Source organism: Gymnodraco acuticeps, unplaced genomic scaffold (assembly GCF_902827175.1).
Source record: "Gymnodraco acuticeps unplaced genomic scaffold, fGymAcu1.1, whole genome shotgun sequence".
NCBI classification, from domain to species: Eukaryota; Metazoa; Chordata; class Actinopteri; order Perciformes; family Bathydraconidae; genus Gymnodraco; species Gymnodraco acuticeps.
Window position 1 is genome coordinate 2,836,662 of NW_022990235.1, and position 19,644 is coordinate 2,856,305.

At 39.7% G+C, this 19,644-nt stretch overlaps 1 protein-coding gene across 20 annotated transcripts in view; it reads right to left on the reverse strand.

The window, feature by feature from the left end:
• Positions 1–13,723, reverse strand: part of cadpsb (Ca2+-dependent activator protein for secretion b) — a 60,805-nt gene extending 47,082 nt beyond the window's left edge. For 15 of the 20 annotated variants that reach the window (XM_034219063.1, XM_034219047.1, XM_034219066.1 and 12 more), the window contains exons 1-2: positions 13,126–13,722; positions 26–139 (exon numbers count right to left, since the gene is read on the reverse strand). In XM_034219063.1, the coding sequence (XP_034074954.1) occupies positions 26–139; positions 13,126–13,464 (453 nt within the window). In that variant the 5' untranslated portion in view covers positions 13,465–13,722. Of the gene's footprint in view, positions 1–25; positions 140–13,125 lie in introns of all 20 variants that reach the window. The other 5 variants (XM_034219054.1, XM_034219050.1, XM_034219046.1 and 2 more) reach the window with 3 other exon arrangements.
• Positions 13,724–19,644: the final 5,921 nt, after the last annotated feature.

Consider the following 19,644-nt stretch of genomic DNA (forward strand, 5'->3'; position numbering starts at 1 on the left):
TGCTAGGGCTGTTGTGTGTTGGTACCTCATTGTAGCTCTGCACAGCGTTGATGAATGCCTCATCAGCCACAATCTGTGTGTCTCCGTTGAGGAAGGCCTGGAAACGGTCCTTGGTCTGCCGAAGCTGCTGCTCGGTTATCTGTGGGAGCAAGGGCAAACAGAGGACATGTCCGTGTTAAAGCCATACGGAAATGTATTAAAACAAGCAGACAATAGTTTATTTAATTTACAGCTGAAACTAAATATTTTTGTATCTATTTTTGACCAACCGATTATGTGCAAGCAGAGCAGCAAAAACATCCTTTTCCCAGGATGCTTCTCCAAACTCCTGGGGAACACTAAGCACTCCCAGGCCACTTTAGGACATCTATTCCCTGTAGCTTTCCAAATGTTCCTCTGATTATGTTTCACACAATTATGCCCTGACCAAGTGCCGCAAACAACATTAACTGTCTCCTGTCACAGTAAAGGAGCTGCATCTCAAATACAAATCTATTATTACTACTTACAGTGTGATACCAAGCCTACAGTGCTGCAGCCACTGCCCTTAAACAATGGTTAAAAGCTCATCTTAGTATCCTTTTTTTCCATCGCTCATGAATGAAACCCAAAGATACCGGAATACTTTTACTAAGATATTCCCCCTTCCTAACCTGACAAGAGCAATCCACCAACATGACTGCATCACACTGAGCTGCAATTGATCCATAGATTGGCACAACATGCACCGCCCCCAGAGGAGGAATCCTATTGGCTTTGATCATCCCCTCTTTTTTATTTCTTTAAAGCCCCCATGAGGTCCACGTTTGTGTTTGTTTAGTCTCCCCATCTATTGCATGGATTGACATTGAATCTGGCACAGGCATTCACGTCCCCCTCATAACTTTCGCAAAATTCCGATTTTTCATCTTGCGTAATCATCCGGTTACATTTTGAGTTTGTCCCAAAATGTGGTTCATAATCAAAAACGTAAAGTCACAGTCAGATTAGGCTCAGCTTTAGTTTATGGGTAAGATAATATTTAACCTACTAAATATAAAACAATTATTAATTCATGCATCATGTTGCACATGTTATGATGTTTTCTCCATCTATCCTCTTTCTTTTACTTAGATTCCTCCCTCGGTAGATGTCCTTGAATACATCTCACACATAGTTCCTGAGTCACTGACCTAACCATCAATAGACTGACATTCTCCTCCTGACAAATGCTTCCAGTCTACAGTTAATGTGTATCAAACAAGGACCTGCTAACGTGTTTGCATGCATTCAGCTGCACATTGCGAGTGACAGACTTTGGTGTAGGAGTGAGATGGAAAAGTACTACATACTGTATCATGCCTTTGAGGCAATCTCAACACCATCTGCGTGTCCATCTCACCATCCAGCCCCCCCCCCCCCCCCCTTAAGTAATGTTCAGAACATGCGTATCATGTAACATAAGCAAAGCCAAAGTTAACCTCCAGCCTATAGGAAAGATTTACAAAGGTGCATATAAACAAATAAACACATAATAATGTCAAACACTGCAGGTTTTCAAGGACATGACCTCTCCATCACTGCCTATAAAAAAAAACGGAAAGCCTCACAAATCATTTCACCAAAACCTCCACTCCTACTTGATCCAATTTACTATATCTGCAGAAGAGTGGATCTCAGGATGATATACCACTTAATGTCCAAATGTAAAAGATGCACTTAACAGCACGTCAACAACATCAGAGATCAATACTTGTGCTTCTGCTTTAAGGTTGCGGGTGTATTCATCTTTGCAATATAGCTTCTGTAGATGTGAGATTAAAGACAAACAGTGGACCATCCCTGTCATGTTTTCATAGAGCAAGGTGTTCCAGGAACAGCTTGAGGCAAGACATGTTAATAATAACACCAGTATGCAAATCAGTTCAGTCTGTGGAGACTCTCCGAGGCTGAAGTCTATATACCTGTCCTTGGTTTCTTGTCCGTTTTAAAATAGCGAAAGGGTAAAGATAAATACACCACCCTTTTTACTGTGTATGGCCTTTCCTCATAATGTTCATTATAATGATAGAATGATTAGAATAATGCACTAAAAATACTTTCCTTTTCTTTTAATAACATGTTTCCTATTAATTCCAAAGAAGTCAGGTACATTGTATTTATAAAGCCTTCGGGCTTAATATCTGCAAAGTGTACGGCACTCTCTATTCTTAAACCTTTACTTTGGATAATGAAAACACTTTTTTAAAGAAAAGCAGCTGAGGAGGGACTCCCTGGACGGCGAGAAATAGGGCTACGGTTTTCTCAGCAGGAGTCCTTTTAGGTTAAACATTTTAAATAAAAGGAAAATATATATGCATACATGCTCAGGCTGAATTGTAGGTTTGCTAAGTGATGATTAATTCACCAGCAGGGAAGGCTACACCAAGAAAGCATTGTAAACAAATGGATTGTGCAGTATGCTAAGGTATGAGCTGAGATGGTTTGTGTTTAAGAGCTGCTGGGCTTCGAGGTGAAGGTACAAAAGCAGAATTCAACCAAACTGACTGAAATGTTTTAGAGCGATGCTAGCACTTCCACTTCTGAACCTGAGGAAATTCTTTCTTGAACACACACTCTGGTACATATACTGACAGCATTGCTGTTTAAACCCCCCAAAAGCAATCAGACTATATGCTGTTCATACTAAGTAGATCATTGATAGGTTGTATTGAATTTTGTTAGGAGCTCTAATTATATGGAACAATGACTCTGTTGATGATTGACAGACAATCATTTGTCATTATTTTGATAATTGATCAGCCATTTCAATTAAAGGTGAGGATTTGACTATTCTAATTATCTTTGGGTTTTGAGAATGAAACACTGGGACATTTCTTTGGAAATGTTTTCACTATTTTAGATGAAATGTTTTATCTAGAAAATAACTTCCACATTAATCGGCAACAAAAAGTATCCTTTGTTGCAGGCCTGACCATAATCCAAGTGGCCTGTATTAACCTCACATATTAACTTTTCATTCCCTTTTCGCATAAAGCTATAGAAGTATTACAAAGATATTATAATAAACTAGGAGATTGGGTATTGGCAGTCAGCCAAACACCGGCAGAACACATTTGTGTTGTACCTGAACATTTTACCACGAAAGGTCAAAGCTAATAATACTTTTGCTTCTGCTGACAGTTTCTCTCTGCCGATCCGACTTTATGTGACAACCCAGCAAGCTTGTGTGTGTGTGTGTGTGTGTGTGTGTGTGTGTGTGTGTGTGTGTGTGTGTGTGTGTGTGTGTGTGTGTGTGTGTGTGTGTGTGTGTGTGTGTGTGTGTGTGTGTGTGTGTGTGTGTGTGTGTGTGTGTGTGTGTGTGTGTGTGTGCGTGCGTGCGTGCGTGCGTGCGTGCGTGCGTGCGTGCGTGCGTGCGTGCGTGCGTGCGTGCGTGCGTGCGTGCGTGCGTGCGTGCGTGCGTGCGTGCGTGCGTGCGTGCGTGCGTGCGTGTGCGTGCGCGTGCGCGTGCGCGTGTGCGTGCGCGACACCGAAGTAGACAGCAGCAAGCAGAATGTGTCCACTCCACTGAAAGAATAGCTCAGTCGCATAAAGTATTTATGACTTTCAGATCAGCATACTCTTTATTTCATTGCTGATTGGAGAACTGTGCTGAATAGTAACCAAATTGATGGGTGAGAGAAAATGCCTCCATTTTCATCAGTATTTCCAGACTCTCAAGACATACTTTTCCTGCTTTGCACTTATTGATTCTCTCTCTGTGGCTCTTATCAAGATTGCAGGGTTGCATTGTGATTCATTGGCTTCCAATGAAGTGGGCAGTGACATTAATCACCCTTCACATATCAATAGAGGGGATATGCACGTTGCATTGGCTTGATGTACAGTAACTTTATTACAGTTCAGAATGACTATGGATTGGAGTTTATTGGTCGATACACTACAGTTGTGGCTGATTCGATATCTGAGTCACTTTCAAACATTTAACGACAAAATAACTTTTAATTAAAAACTAGTTTGATTTTTTAATTATGAATTTGTTTTGTAGTTGAGGTCCTTACACGTTTACATAACTACTCAAAATGGTAATTTTCCATGTATCACAGCATATACATAAAGTCACAAATAAACATAATTTGAAGTATGATGTATGGAATATGTAAGGCCATTGAGCCCTAAATCTGGTTCATAGTTTGAAGCCCCCTCAGGCAAATATCTTGTAGAAATGAAAGCTGTCTTTGGTGATTATTCAGAGAACCGAGAAAGGATATTTCAACTTACTGCTTACTGGAGTATTTTTAGTATTTTAGTCATATTCAACATGACAGAAGTATCAGGTAGCTAAAATGTGTAAATAAAGCATGATAATAACAGTTGAATAACAACTGTAATATTGTACTGTAATTATATTTAATGAATTAGATTCTATTTTTATTTAGTATGCTATTTCTTTGAGTTTTTCATTCAACCTGTCTTAGAAGGTTTACAACATACTGTATCCGCTGCCCTTGCAGTACTGTGATAAGTGAAGTAATTAGCTAATTGAATGCAGTACACAGTATATACTGTAGCTCGTTCAGCATCATAAAGCTGACTCACTCTTTAGCGTCTTTAGAAGTTACATTACGTTAAATGAAGGTGGTTTCCAAAATGAAATGGCTGCAGAATATAGTAGCCGGGCAGTTTTCAGAGGGTGGCCCGCTACAGCAGTAATTGAGTCATAAAAGGTATTACAAAATCATACAAGTTTGGTTTATAAAAATAACTCCTAAAAGATACATATCAATGTTAAGGGGTGGCTGTGGCTCAGTGGATAGTGTGCTGGACTTCGAATCAGGGGGTAGCAAGTTTGAGTCCCACTGCAGTCAGCATGTCGTTGTGTCCCTGGGCAAGACACTTCACTCCAAATTGCTCCTGTCGGGATTGTCTACAGTACTGAATGTATGTAAGTCGCTTTGGATAAAAGTGTCTAATAAATGACATGTAATGTTAAGGAAAAGGGCAACAAGCTCAAGCTAAACATGCATTTTCATATTAAATTGACTTGGAACATCAAAATGTAAAAGTCTACCTAGAAATGAGGAATAACTTCCCTTTCATAGATCAAAACAGCAAACGGATGATTAAAGGATGTCATGCAAACTAGATGTTTTCATTGAGTGTATATCTGTTTGCTCAGGGAAGAGCTGCCAACCAATAACGCTGTTGGTTTTTAGCAAACGGGGCATATTGAATCCTCTTGCCAGACAAAGAATATTTCTGTCATGTTGCAGATGACACCCCCAGCCCACATCTGAGTAAACAGCAAACATGAGTACGGGAGCGAGCACTGCATGACAGCTGCACGAAATCTACCAGCAACCGGCCACATCAAACTAAGAACAGCAGCACTGTGTGACTGTGGTCACAAACTACAATTATACAAAGACAGATGCACAAACTATTATCTCCAACCAGACATGCTCTCGTAGATTTGTTGTTAAGGCACACACACACATGCAGCATTGTGAGTAAATACCACTCCGCTGGGTTAGTCAACAGCCAGGTGTATACTCTGCAGACAGAGCTTGACACACGGCAAACAGGGACGAAACAGGGAGCTCTGGCTCTGTTTTACCAGTCTCCACACTGTTGTCATATTCAGCTGCAGCACTGCTGATATATACAGGAGAACACAGTGTTCCCAACCCGCTATAAGCCCCTTCTTGTAACAGTCAGTCATCGAGTATCACACCACCAACACCATCACTGGCAGCAGCCGCTGGTTCCTTATTATGTTCGTTCAGTGAAGGAGCAGAAGATAAGCCCTTAGCCTAATCAAACATAAATGGTATGGACGCCTTAACGTCCATATAGAGGGGATAGAATCAATAAGACAATGTGCATTAATTTTGGTCCAAACAATCAAATAAATGGTCTTTTCATCCCATTGCATTACAGGCGTCATATGGGTCACTTACTGAAGAACTGAGGTAGGAGTTATTTGTTCTGCCTGATTTTGATTATATTGACTCTGTGATTTATAAATAGATGAATCGATGTTTACGATTACACTTGACAAGGACCTATTTTATATAGTGTTACCCTAAATGCTATTTGTGCTCATACAGAATCCAGCAGAGCATTTTGTACTGCTGGATTAACACCACTTCAGCTTTTCCCTCACAGCTTGTGATAGGCATTTCACTATTTGCTGAGTTGTCTTAAAATATATCATTAATTGACAGAAAAATGATCAAAACATGAATAAATTATAAAAGAAGTGTTAATTGCAGATCTGGTACAAAGCAGTAACATATGAAATATTATTTATTTATCTCTCAAAATCGACAAACATATATTATGTTTGAAATGCTATCATGTATAAGCACAGAGAAGCCTTTTACTGTCTGGAGGTTAAAACGTTCAAACAGCTATAAGGCCACGCTTCTGAATAGCTCTTTTATAATCTGATAAAAATGAATGTCTTATAATAAGAGGATTTCTTTTATTCAGTTTTAGTTATTTATTTTTGCTGTTATCTCAGTCATGCGATATTACGGTGTGACAACACTATATCATGTTGTAGAATACACAAAGCTAACCGTGGGTTGGTATCTCTTATGCTGGTGTGATACTCTCATCAAGACATAAATCCTTTCCTTCCATCCTCCCATCACAAATCACTTACTGTCTTTTCCCCTCTCGTCTCTGTATAGTAAATCTCCCTCGCTCTTACGCTTTTATCTCCGATACCGTTTCCTTTGTGCCAATATGTTGTTCTTATGAGATGCTCGGTAAGGTTTGCATAGATGGTATTCTTCAATGGCAAACGCTTCAAGATGTAGTACAAATACTTCATACGTATTACATCGATCACATTCTTCTCAACCATGGTCTTTATCTGAGAGGTCAGTAACACTTTTAAAGCTTGTAGACAGAAAGGAAAGGTTTCTAATGAGGTTGATACATTTAGTTTTCCTTTGTTGACACAATCTAATGTGATTAATAATGTTGTCTTTTATTGGTGTATAGATAATGCTTCTGTCATTTTAAATTAGTGATAGCTGTTGAAGCAATGCTTTATAGAATAATATTCAAAAGGGAAATGAAAGATATTGAGGCAAGAAAATATGACACCCATAAAAACACAGGAAATACACCTAGTGTGAGTGTCTACCTGACATACAGCATAATGGCTGCTCTAGGCTGCTGCTTGTGTATGTTATGCATCCATGAGAGTCATAAGAGGGAAAGAGAGGACTGCAGTAATGATGCTGCAGCTCTTAACTCCATCGCCTTACTTTAATGTGGAAAGCCTTCTCTAATCTCTCGCTCCATCTCGCTGCTCTTCATCTTATTCCAGTCAAAGTAATCTCCCTATGAAACAACGCTTAATACGGTCCAACATGTAACAGCTCACAGTTGCACAAACACATCCGACCACCAACAGCCACCTGCCTCTATTTCACTGGCAAGCCTAACGTCCCACAGTGTGATGATGCACTGCCGCTCATTGCGTTCATCAAAAGAATTTCACACAAGTTTTTATGTGCAGTGACTATAACTTGCATCCTTCATCATTATGACTTAGTATTGTTGTAATGATGAGATTCTATCTCATCATTATGGGGAAGAAAGATTCACAGAAAGGAAAAGGTATGTGATTAAAACAGTTTGAGAAAACAGCAACATGAAGACTAGCTGATTTCATTTGGATCAAACTCATATTAAAGGATCGCTTTGACGCTTGTAAAGGTACAGATGTGAATGAGTACTTTAATTTGACACTCATTGTGACAAAACATGCAATTGAAAGACTCTATGATGAATGTTTTGTTTTGTTAATAACTTTGAATTAAAGATGAGAATTATCAAGATGATGAATTTAGTCGTAAGTAGTGTAAGGCCTTGAGGCTTTTGAAGATAGATATGTATGTTGTTTGTGCACATACTCTGTGTACAAATAATACATTGATACAAATGATCTGTTAAATATCGATGTTTCTCTCGTTGCATTGGCAACCAGGGCTGCTGATGTCCACTGTCCATTTTTAAAACCAGCTTTCATTTTCCGACTTTTCACCTGGGTGGGATTAATGTGCAGGGATTATCTAGCAACGATGAAAGATTGACAGGAGCCCTGTAGATTAATTTGTCTCAACCCATGCATACAACACGAGGACATATGAACAACTCTCCAACATTTCCAGGGTCTTTTTCCTTAGAAAACATGGTTTGTGTGAGGTACCACCTTAAGGTTAAGGTTCAGCAAAGATAAACATTTGTCAATAGGGCAAATAGATTATGATTACATTCTAAAAGTACACTATATTCTAAAAAAAAGAGAATATAATCAAGCCAGAGGACGGATACATGTTCGCCTCCTATGGAGTAATGCCTCACATGAGGCCGTGTGCAAACCTTCTGTGGCGTAACATTTGCATTTTTTTGCAGCTATTTTGTCAGTACATGATTGCTCTGTGTACAAACATCAGGTCACACGCGCGGATTATTTGAGGCACAAGGCAAAGATGAGACGGTTTGATGCTGACAGTGCTGCCTTCAAAGTAGACACACCGTTGGGAAAAGACGTCAGTATTTGAACAGATAAGATCGTAGCCTTCCCTCCTGGTTATATGCAGGGAGAGGGAATGTTTCATTTGAGAAGCTGTGATTTGTTACACGTGGCTGCACACATTGTAGGTGAGGGGGTATTTCGCCTGCTGCTTTTCAGCTGTCACCCTTTTTGAATCTGCGTTGATGGACATATTAGTTACTTTATAGTGTTGCATGAACACATTCAAACCGCAGCTACTTAACAGGAAAGACTAACGTAGGTTATCAGTAGCTTTATGATTGACATGTTCACTCAAAGCTTGACTTTGACCCTCGCTGCAGAGCTTCTTTTAATGGTGAAAGGATGGTGCTGTTTTTCAGGCAGAACACGATTTTGAGATCTTATATAATGATGCAAATGATTTCAATGGCATACTTGAGTCCCCCATTTACTGCCGCACTCTTTTTGTCAACACGACTCTATGTTTCGTGAGCATAATGAGCTCAGGCTCTTTCACTTGAGCTATCAGTATTTGTATGTCCATTGTTCACGTATAACCTTGCATGAAATTATCTCTGGCTTTGTAGGAAGACAGTGATGCGGCCTAAGACATGCCGTCTACTGTATCCACATTATCATTTTAAAAACCATTCAGTGCACTTAAATGATAACCGCTGGTGAAAAACCTTACAGTTTGTTCACCCCCTTTGAGAGAATTCTTGTTCATGTTATATATTTTTTCTAATTCCAACCATGCCTCTTCTAAAGATGTCAGATAAATCCACCTCTCAGTTTCTGCCAGTTTCCTCCTCATATCTTAATTTCATATATTGCATCACCATGTTCGTCCAGTAAATACATTTGTAGAAAGGTCAGGAAAAATGTAATAACTATGTTTATATGATTATTATGCCACACTGTGATAGGCTATGGAAATATATTTTTTAGTGTATCTCCTTTCCTGGTCTTAAATAATGCACAGAAAGCTTTCAGGACTTATGATAACTTAAACATACACTTGTAATTATATCTAGATGTATATTATTATTTACAATTTATACTTATATCCTTCTCCTACCACCATTTCTCCTTGAAGACTTTGTTAGTGGTTCTAGCCTACTCAAATCTTATAGGAGCTGTATTGTGTGTTTCGTATACAGTGTGTTCTCAGTACAACCGCATTTGGAAGGCATGGTGTAAAGGTGTCTAACCAATCCACAATGGCTCAGAACCTCCAACACCAAAGTAAAAAACATCATCCAAGTATCACTGATTTGCATCTCAAACTATTTCACTTTCATATCACAGAGCCTGCTGCACAATTCATAGCTCGTCTCTCTCTGTAGTATCAACAGACATACTGTACAGTACCCTGCTGAGCCAAGAGGCACTCTATTAAAGTCCTGCTGGCAGATGAGTTGATTGGGTCAGATAAGCGTCTGGGCATCACACTTTCTAATTGAAAAATCTTGAGCCTAGGAGATTTTTCCAATCTAAAATACACATTGATTGTGATCTACAGAGGGATATGGGTTTGATTTGTCAGATTTCCTATGCAGTAGTTGTATTACTAATGTTGAATATCCTTTATGATAGAAGTCTGCATTAAACAGAAACATCAGAACTTTTTCAGTATTGTGTTCATCTGTACTTATAACCTAAAAAGACTGATAGTCTAAAGCCACTGAAGCTACTTTGTAAGGCTATACTTAAGTCAGAGGTTGCACAATTCATTATTTTGTAAGTCCATGCATTATCAAGTCTTTGTATCAAGTCAAGACTGAAAAGTCCCACATCAAGTTCTAAACTTATAGTTTTGAGTATGAACTATGTGTTTTTCTTCTCTACTGAATAGTTTTTATTGACCACTATCTAAATTAACTTTGGTATCATTTTCCAACTGCCGCTCGTTAAACTTTGTTTTCATGGTGCTCTTCTACAACTTGATGGGATGCTTTTATATATGACCTATGACACCGACCAAGTGATCGAAAACAATACGCATGCAGATGGTCATTACATCGATAAACATTTTTAACAAAATATTGTCAAATTAATAAATGCCCTATAATGGAACCCTTTAATCACACGCGTGCTTTGTCATATCACAAATCATGCCCTTGCCTTCTTAATGATTCTTTATGTTGTTATTCCTCCAAGCCGAGCATCGTATTGCATACAAATAAAGAACGATTGTGCCCCAGGACAAATAACAATTAAGCTATCATTTCATGAATTACACCAATAAAATGTATATCCGGAATAACATCAATAATATACATACAAGGAGGAGGCAACAGTGTCATTGTTTCTACACGTGTGTCGAAAGCCAATGCTGATACATTCACCCGACAATAAGACAACAGCCTTCACAATGTTGCCTTAAGATATCTTTCAGGCCGAGAGAGAAAATGTTTCCCTCGCCCCTCAAAATAACTACTCTGTTACCCTTTCAGAAGGTTAGAGCAATGCATTTTAAGAAGCAGTGGAGCTTGCAGCCTCTGCAACCTGGCCTGTTTCTCTGTGATAGCCCATCACTGTTTGTGTGCCAGAGCTTCTAATAACGGATTATCATGGAGCTGCTCCACATGTTTCGCTGAGGCCTTTAAGTCTTTTCATTAGAGAAATTGTTTCATCACATTTCTGTGACTAATCTATAACAGCCTTAAATTGTATGTGGATACATATTAGATTGTTTGCCTTAAAGATTTTCCGTAATAAACTATTGTTAACCCACATTCAAGAGTTCATGGTAATAAAATATGTGAAGAAAATATTGTTGTATCTTCTTTCTTTGGTAGTGTATTTCGTGAGAACTATAGTCTTCATAAGCGCAGAACTATATTTAAATGATAAAGAAATGACTAATAAACAAAGCCATGACACCGTATATCCACATAACTTTCAGACTCGCTCTGTCTTATCTAATGTTTCTGCATAATTAAGTTTCGCCTTTCAGGGTCATTCACATCAAACCAATTAAATGTGTTAAAGAAAAGACTATAGAGAGTCATTTCATTCTGCATAAGGTCTATATTTCTTCTGAGGTGATTGTTTTAAACCAAAGCAAATTTGGACCAGATCAACATCTAGACACACTGCAGGCAGACAGACAAACTTTGATTTCCTGCTCTGACAGCAAGCATTGGATTGTTTGTTTGATATTCATTCACCCACTGCAAAAGAAGTGTGGCCGCCTAAGCTCCCAGATATGAAAGTGCATAAGCATGCATTAGACTTTCAGTACCCTACGCTGAGCGGGACTCCAAACAAACAAATAGATGGAGACATTCTGGTGTATGCCTCCCTCATGCACTTGTGCATGAGTCAGCAGAAAATAATTCAGACCATATGGCTTAAACTGTGTCCCAAAGAAGAGGAATTGTTGCAGGTTAAACCAAAACAACAGACAGAAGCTTAATTTCCATAATACTGTTTACAGAGTTTAGTTGTAGAGTGATGCATGATCAGCCATAGATTAACTGAGCTGAAGGAATCCTCTGCAGGTTCACACTAAATGCTCCTTCTGCCTGGTGAGGAGAGCTGCAAGAAACTGATACTACAGTGGTGTAGAGCCATGTGATTGTCAGTGTTTTCACAATGCACCACAAATGTGTTGATCACCTGCATTCATAATTGCATTTTCACATTAAATTAAATTGAAATTAGAGCCTTGGAGTACAAACAGCAGGTGGCCTATTTCTGGTGTGACAGATACATGCAAAAATCAAGGACAATAAACGGGGGCCATTGTCCTGATTAACAATCAGTTCAACCTTCCTTTAGTACAGTAGAGCCTGTGCATGGTGACTTTGACAGTAAGGACACCATGACCCAACACTGCACTCCAACATGAATGGAGCCTCACAGCAGCAATGTGAAACCAAGATGTGGGCCTGGTCCCTTACAGTAACCATTATAAATGTCATGGACTGGACCTCCTGTAGAATTTTTAATTTTTTTAATAAATGCATGGACCTTAATTTTGTATACTGAAATTAATTAACTTCAACCCATCAAGAGGAGCCACGCTCATCTTCAGAGGAGAAAGGCAAACCCCCTCAAGAGGTCTGTGCCTAAAAGTCACCTTGGGAGGCCAAATTGACGGGATAAGTATGGCGCAAACGGGGTGAAATTGGGCATCCGCCAGGAAGGCAGGACATAGAGATACATATATCTGTAAAGGAAATAAGGATTCCAGTGAGATTTAGTATAACAAGGTAAATCACGTTTTGAATAGCCACCCACCATCTCTTGAACGCCCTTTCAATGAATGGGCTCTGAGACTGATCTCACTTATGAGCTTGTGTAAGGAGGAACTGCACTCAGTCTGCAGCTCTGCAGTACCATGTGTCCTTTCACTATCCGGAGCTCGGAGCGCTTGTGCTCTTGTTATGCTCCGAGGATTTCAAGATTTTGCGTCAAAATAACAAACAGTGGCTTCACTGGGACTGTGCTTCATCCGTGCGCTACCGGATAGGCCTATGGCCAGAAACCCCTCTGTTCTCTACCTTATGTAGGTCATCAATGACAACATCTGCGATGTGAAAGCAGGCATTTCTTCAGCATGTGGTTATAAATGATGCCTTTGCACCGAGGGCCCTTACCTTCTGCTGTCGCCTTGCCATATCTGTGGGCTGTTTTGCATTGAAGGGGTAAGCGACGCATCGCATCACAAAAACATACAACTGCAGCTTCTTTTTGCGGTCTTCTTCTTCCCTATGCATCTTCTCCAGGTCCTCTTTCTCCTCGCTGGCGGCGGACGGGCTCGGGCTGGTCGGACGGGCACTGCTGCTGCTGCGGCTGCTGCTGGGAGCCAGCCCGCCCGCGCTCTCGCTTGTCCTGCTTGGAGAGATGCGGGATCCGGCCTGGGGTGCCATCGCCTCTTTGCTTTCCTCCTCCACTATCCCATCAGATTCCTCCTCGCTAGACGACGGATCTAACATCTTGCTCTAGAGGTGATGCGTCCCTACAGATATCCTAACCTACTAAATAAGGTGTTTCGATATCCTTCAGATGATGTCTGTGCCGTTGTCTTATCCGTGCTGATATTTCATGAAGAATATGCCCGGAGTCAAGACAGGGATAGGCCCGGATTGTACTCGCGCGCTGAGGGATGTCAGCAGTACGAGTGGAGCAGGAGGAGGTCGACTCTACTCCACACTCAGCTTTCTCCGCCTGCGCCGAGCACTCGTCGATGCTTACGTATTTTCTGGCCAGTCACTGCTGCGGATGTGAGAGGGGGAGGTGAGAAGGGGGGCGGAGGGGAGGGGCAGGGAGCGTGTATTGTACAGCTGAGGGAAAGGAGAGCGGCTTTTTTTTTTCTCGGTGAAAGCGGGCGATGGCCTCTCCCTGCCTGCCAGGCAGGGACGCAGGCGCGGGAGCTATCCGTGGTGCTGAACTCAGAATAATAAGAACAGAGAGTGAAGGATGCGCGACTCGTCCTTAATCCCATCCAACGCTCTGCAGTGCTACACCTAAAATGGCTGCCACAGGATTTCTCTGATATTGTCACTGAAATGGGGAACATTATTCAGTGTGTGTGCAGAGCAGGTGGTGTTAAACGTGTCTACTCCTGAGCCGTCCCATGCCGTGTGCTGGTGAAGGGTGGGGTAGCCATGAAGGCTGAACCTCCATGCTCTATGTCTGTTGGCTTCTGATGGAGAAATTGATTGTTGCAGTATGCGTTGGTAGGCATTTCTTGAATTACGCTACAGTCACATGCGTTCAGAGATGTATGGTTGAAGGAAGAGAAATCAGGTGTTCAACTTAATCTCATAGTTTCTGACCAAATACAGATAGTCAATTTACAGTGTTAATATTTACTAAAGTAGCATCTAAAAGCAAAGTCTTTGACTTGGTTTAATTATATTATAAGTAAAGATACACTATGAAACTATACGACAGTTTTGCAATACTTTATGATAACAAAGTGTGATTTGACGCACTGTGTAATCAACTCATCACGTGACCATTCATGGCCTTCCAACACTACAATACTACAGGGGCAAACTGACTACATTCACACATGGTTTGCAATACTCATTTTGTAGATACGCTTTTGAAGACAAATACTGGCAACTGGTTTCACTCTTTTCAATTTCTTTAAAGAACAAGGAACGCTTTTATGACCAGTATTTTTACCTTGGCCCTTAATACATGTAAATAACCTGGCATGGTTTTTGTATGCGTTGACATCACTTTCCAAAGCACCGAGGTGGCAGATAGAGATAGCATTCGTCAGCATGAAAGAGAAAATGCTCAGATTATTTTGACATGTTGATTCAAAGACAACAGCTCTTTTTTTAAAGAAAATAATATGACACATTAGCACAGCAGTTACTGTGGGTCACGTCAACTATCTGAAACCTAACCAGGGGCCATATTCCCATAATTAAACCAACACAAATCACAGTTGGTTTATGAATTATGAGAGACAGTGAAAATAATAACAGTATTTGTTTAGTAGAAACATCTGTCGTAGTGACAGATGTTTCTACTAAACAAATACTGTTATTATTTGTATAGGGAAATTATCATCTAAACAGTTTCACCTTGAAAACCACATTTTCATAATAATGACACATTATAAAAAAGGACTAACGCCACACACTGGAGTTAATCTGTTGATGATTATCTCCGCCTGCTGATTAGATTTTTTAAGTGAGAGCTTTTGGAGCTGCTCTGATCGCCCGGTCCTGCCTCTGACTGGATTTACCTCTACTCTACTATCTCCTTTCCTTTTCTACCTTGTTGGTTTATCAACTTTTAAAATTAAAGCAATATCTGCTTATGACTCTTTGTTAGGGGTCGCACATGTTCAACAGTTGGGAGCTGTTCAACCAATATATATATATATTCCCCCCACATATGATATTACCTTTGATTTGTTTTTTAGAGGTAAAGCCATCTAGTAATTCCTCATTGTGTTCCCCTCCCCCACCCTCCCCTGGTACTTACAGTCCTAGCAAACCCATGTCAGCCTTTGTACTGTAAACTCAGCATGCACACAGGATAATCTTCAACTACGAGATTAAATGTAATCTGACAGTTGGACTGACTAGCTGCTATTCCAGATGTTCTTTATGCGTCCGACCCACAATTCCCTGTCTGTAACTATGCTTTCAAGGACTTCCATCTCCAGTTTTGCTTTCGAGTATCTCCTGTTGCCCTGACGCTGCATTTAAAAGTCCTCTTTTGGTTTTTACTCACACAGTTTGCCTGTGTGGATTCTCAGCATGAGGCTTGCCTTTGTTCCCCATAGCACTTAGCTCATTAGGTTCCCAGCAGGCCACTGCCAGCTCCTGACGGGTGAGACCCCTCAATTTTGTGGCACTGCACACTCTTGAGATCAAATCAAATCAAGTTTTATTTATATAGCACATTTTTAAAACGATTTTTGGTCGAGCCAAAGTGCTGTACATATAATAAAATACTTTACAATAAAAACACGTTACAACAAATACAACAGCACAAATAAAAGATAACACACAGGGAAATGTCAGGAGTCGTGCTCCGCTCAGACTAGAAGGCCAGAGAGAAGAAGTGAGTTTTAAGTGTAGATTTAAAAACCCCTAGGGTCTGGGCCGACCTCACATGGAGGGGTCTAGCACTAACCTCTGCAATGTTACTCTCCAAACCTTTTAAACATTAATAATTGACTGAAGTTCTCGGCTCCGCTCCTCTACTCCAACCAGAGTGTGTACACATTAAATGTTGATGTCCTTCAAGGTAGTACAACAAAAAAGGCCAGTGTGGAAAAATATATACATTTAACTTTGCAGTTGGAATTGTGTTTGTTTGTGTTTTAAGGAGAGGATTTACACTGTATTAAATGTCCATCATCAGACTAGTGTTCAGGAAGTTAAGAAGACAATCTCACCACCATGTCCAGTTAACAGCTGTGTATCGCTCATCTCCACATGCTGATTAAGATGGAGGTCATGTGACATGTTCAAATGCTCCAGGACAGCTTTTAATAGACTTTGTAAGAAGATCCACTGCTGTTTCAAAGGTCAATACTGTACATAGCTTTTATTTAAACGTAGTAAAGTGGTTCTAAAACCTGCAATTACAGATTGTTTGCCCCTTAAGAGCAGTAGGAAGAAGTTGTGGACTAAGCAGTTCTCTGTTTACAGCCAGGCCAGCACTTACGGAGCACCATGAGCGTTTATTTGGAGGCATGTTTGTGTCCACCAAACCAACATAAACCCAATATTCACTCTTTTCACACTCTGTTTGGTCTTCACCAACTCCTGAGGGAAGATATGTGGCTCTTCAGCTGCTAAAGTCCCCATTACTGTTTGCCAGCTAGGGGCTATTTCAGTTGAAAGACACTAAAATGCTCTCCAGATTTGAGTGAAATATATGAATATATACAATGAAATGACAAATAGGAACAATCTATGTGAAACAGTATGAGTGTTGTCTCCAGATCAGCCTTTAAAGGATACTTTGTGGTGACATTATTTTCTCATTACAAAATTAAAATGAACTGTTATTAAATATGGTGATGTCCCTTTAATAAAAGGGTCATTTGATATCTGGTCACATGACCTCTCGAAAGCAACTCCATGTGCATTCAGACATATCAACGACTGTCTACTAAAAATAAACCCAAAAGAAGAATAGGTTCAACCTGGAGAAAGAATACATGTATATGCGAATCTAACTCCATCAGATGAATCATATCTGAACCTCTGTTGACCCTTCATCAGAAATGAATTATTGATTACAGTCATGCTTTAAAGAAACCAGCTTCACTGTATCCTCACATCTTCTCTATGATCTGAACAGTTGTTCTTTAACATTCATTCTGTCTCTTAACATGAAAAACCATAATGAAAACAACAACAAGGTTTGTGTTTATTTGTGAGTGTGTTACTGCATGTGTCTTTTGCACGCTGTCATGTGTGTGTCTATGGACACAAACAGGATATGTAAGGCACACAGTGACACATGGCAGGATAACAGCATATTAATAACTTCCCTCCATCACTTCTCTTCATTTATACATCGTAACATCCTATACTTTATATGTACACAGCATGTATTCTGAAAGAGTGTCAGAGTGTATGAGAGGATGTGTAAAATAATTCATATAGTCCACGCTTGTATCATTGAGATCTGTTCTCCTATTAAACGACTATAGTCACCACTCTTAAGCTCCGAATATCTGTTTAAAAAAGGTTTGTAAGCGATACATTGACGTATACACACGCACACACTCACGCTCACACATACACAGAGGCTCAGAGCTTATTTGGAGTTAGCTGAGGAGCTTTTTTGAAATATTGAAATGCTGGAAGCGGTTTTAATGTGAGATTGATGGAATAGGGTCAGTGTCAGCATGCAGCTAGTTTAGCCGTCTCACAGAGAGCTTCACACCCAGCAAATGCTGTATGATGGAGCTTGTCATTTTCACCAAGAATGTGTGGACATCCTGGGAACTGGCATTTTAAGATATGTGTGAGTTAACAGATGGGTTTTATGTTTATTAGATGTTTTAATTTTGAAGTGATATTGGATTATAAATGGATTGCAGAGGAATGAAATGCTAAATATTTAACAATCGATGGGTAGTGATTGGACTTTAGGAGTAAGGAGAAGCAATTCCCAACCAATCGGTATAAAGCCTTTTACGTATGTTTTCAGTTTGTTTCCCCAAATGCAAAATAGGAACGGGAATTCTGATATGTCCATGTTTGCTCTGAGTAATTCATTTGCAGTGAATTTGTAATGGAATCCAAGCAGGTCTAGAACAAATTAAAAAAAATATATATATGTTTTAGTTTCTTACATTTATCGTTTTATCCTCATAAAGATCACCAGATGAATGCTCGCCTTTTCCTCACACAGTTCTCAGGGTAGAGAGGGGAGATGATGCCAGAAAAAGACTCATTAATAATGCAGCGAGAAGCTAGAGCCTCACTACTTTAACATGACATAAAAACCCTATAGCTCCGGCTCAATCCGCTCATCAAGGGGGATATCTATCTGTGCACACAACCGTGAAAGAGGCAGATGTTCGTAACCTTTTGTACATATCGACACAATCGTCAGCTGTGTTTTTGACGGAGGACAAAGATCGAATGCAGTGAGAAAGTAAGAAGAGATCATCACTGCAGCTTCACAGATTCTCTCAGTATAGCTAAGTATTGCCCTCTGTTGGCTAGATAGTCAAAGAGCGCTTAGTTTCAGCTGGTGTGTGTGTTGACTGGAATTACCATTTGAACAAATACAAATATGATCTGTTTGGCAGGGATGGAAAAAAAAGATTGCTATTACTTTAAAGAAGTGTTACGGAAGTTAAAGTAAAAGTACTTTACTGTGAAATGTACTCAGATAAAAGGTCAGGTACAAAGTGTTCTGAGTAAAATAAGGCTTTTCTTAAATATGATGTTATGGTTTCTGACCTTTAGGCTATAAAGTTGTAACTTTATTAATACATCAATCATTTCAGCCCCAAATATATAACATACATTATTCTGAAATGGGCCATTCTCCATCATATGTTTTCTTTTAGTAAGTATATTTTGATGCTTAAACTGTTGCTTTCACAAAGGTAAGATACTGAATGGAGGATTGTCTTTGTAGTTTTACTCTGTATATATAGCTCTTTAAATTAGATTTTGAAACAGCGCCTCTCTACAAGTCATGTGCACAAAATGTAACATTTTACCAAAAACATATTTCATACTACAGGACACAAGAGTATAGATTGAAATCCAAACCCAACTGGATTTGATGGATGATATACGCAAAATCTGTCAATAACAACAACATCACTGAACATTTGAAAATGAATCCACATGCATCTCCACAGTTCCACCAACCTCATTCACATAACTTTGTAATTATAATGTAGTCCTCCTGTTTCCTTCAGATGAGAACTAGATCAATTAAACAATGTTTATCTCTGATCAAGTTGGACAGCTAGGTTTTCATCTGTTCTCTGCATCAACCTAATTTTACCCCAGTTTGAAGTTCCTGTCAGCCTCCAGCTTGTGAAATGAGTTTTAAAATACTTTTCTGCCTTTACCCTCCAGCACCGAGTATTTATCACTTTCAGAATTGATTACTCAATCCCTTCACTTCAAATTAACCAAAAAGCAGAAAGTCATTCA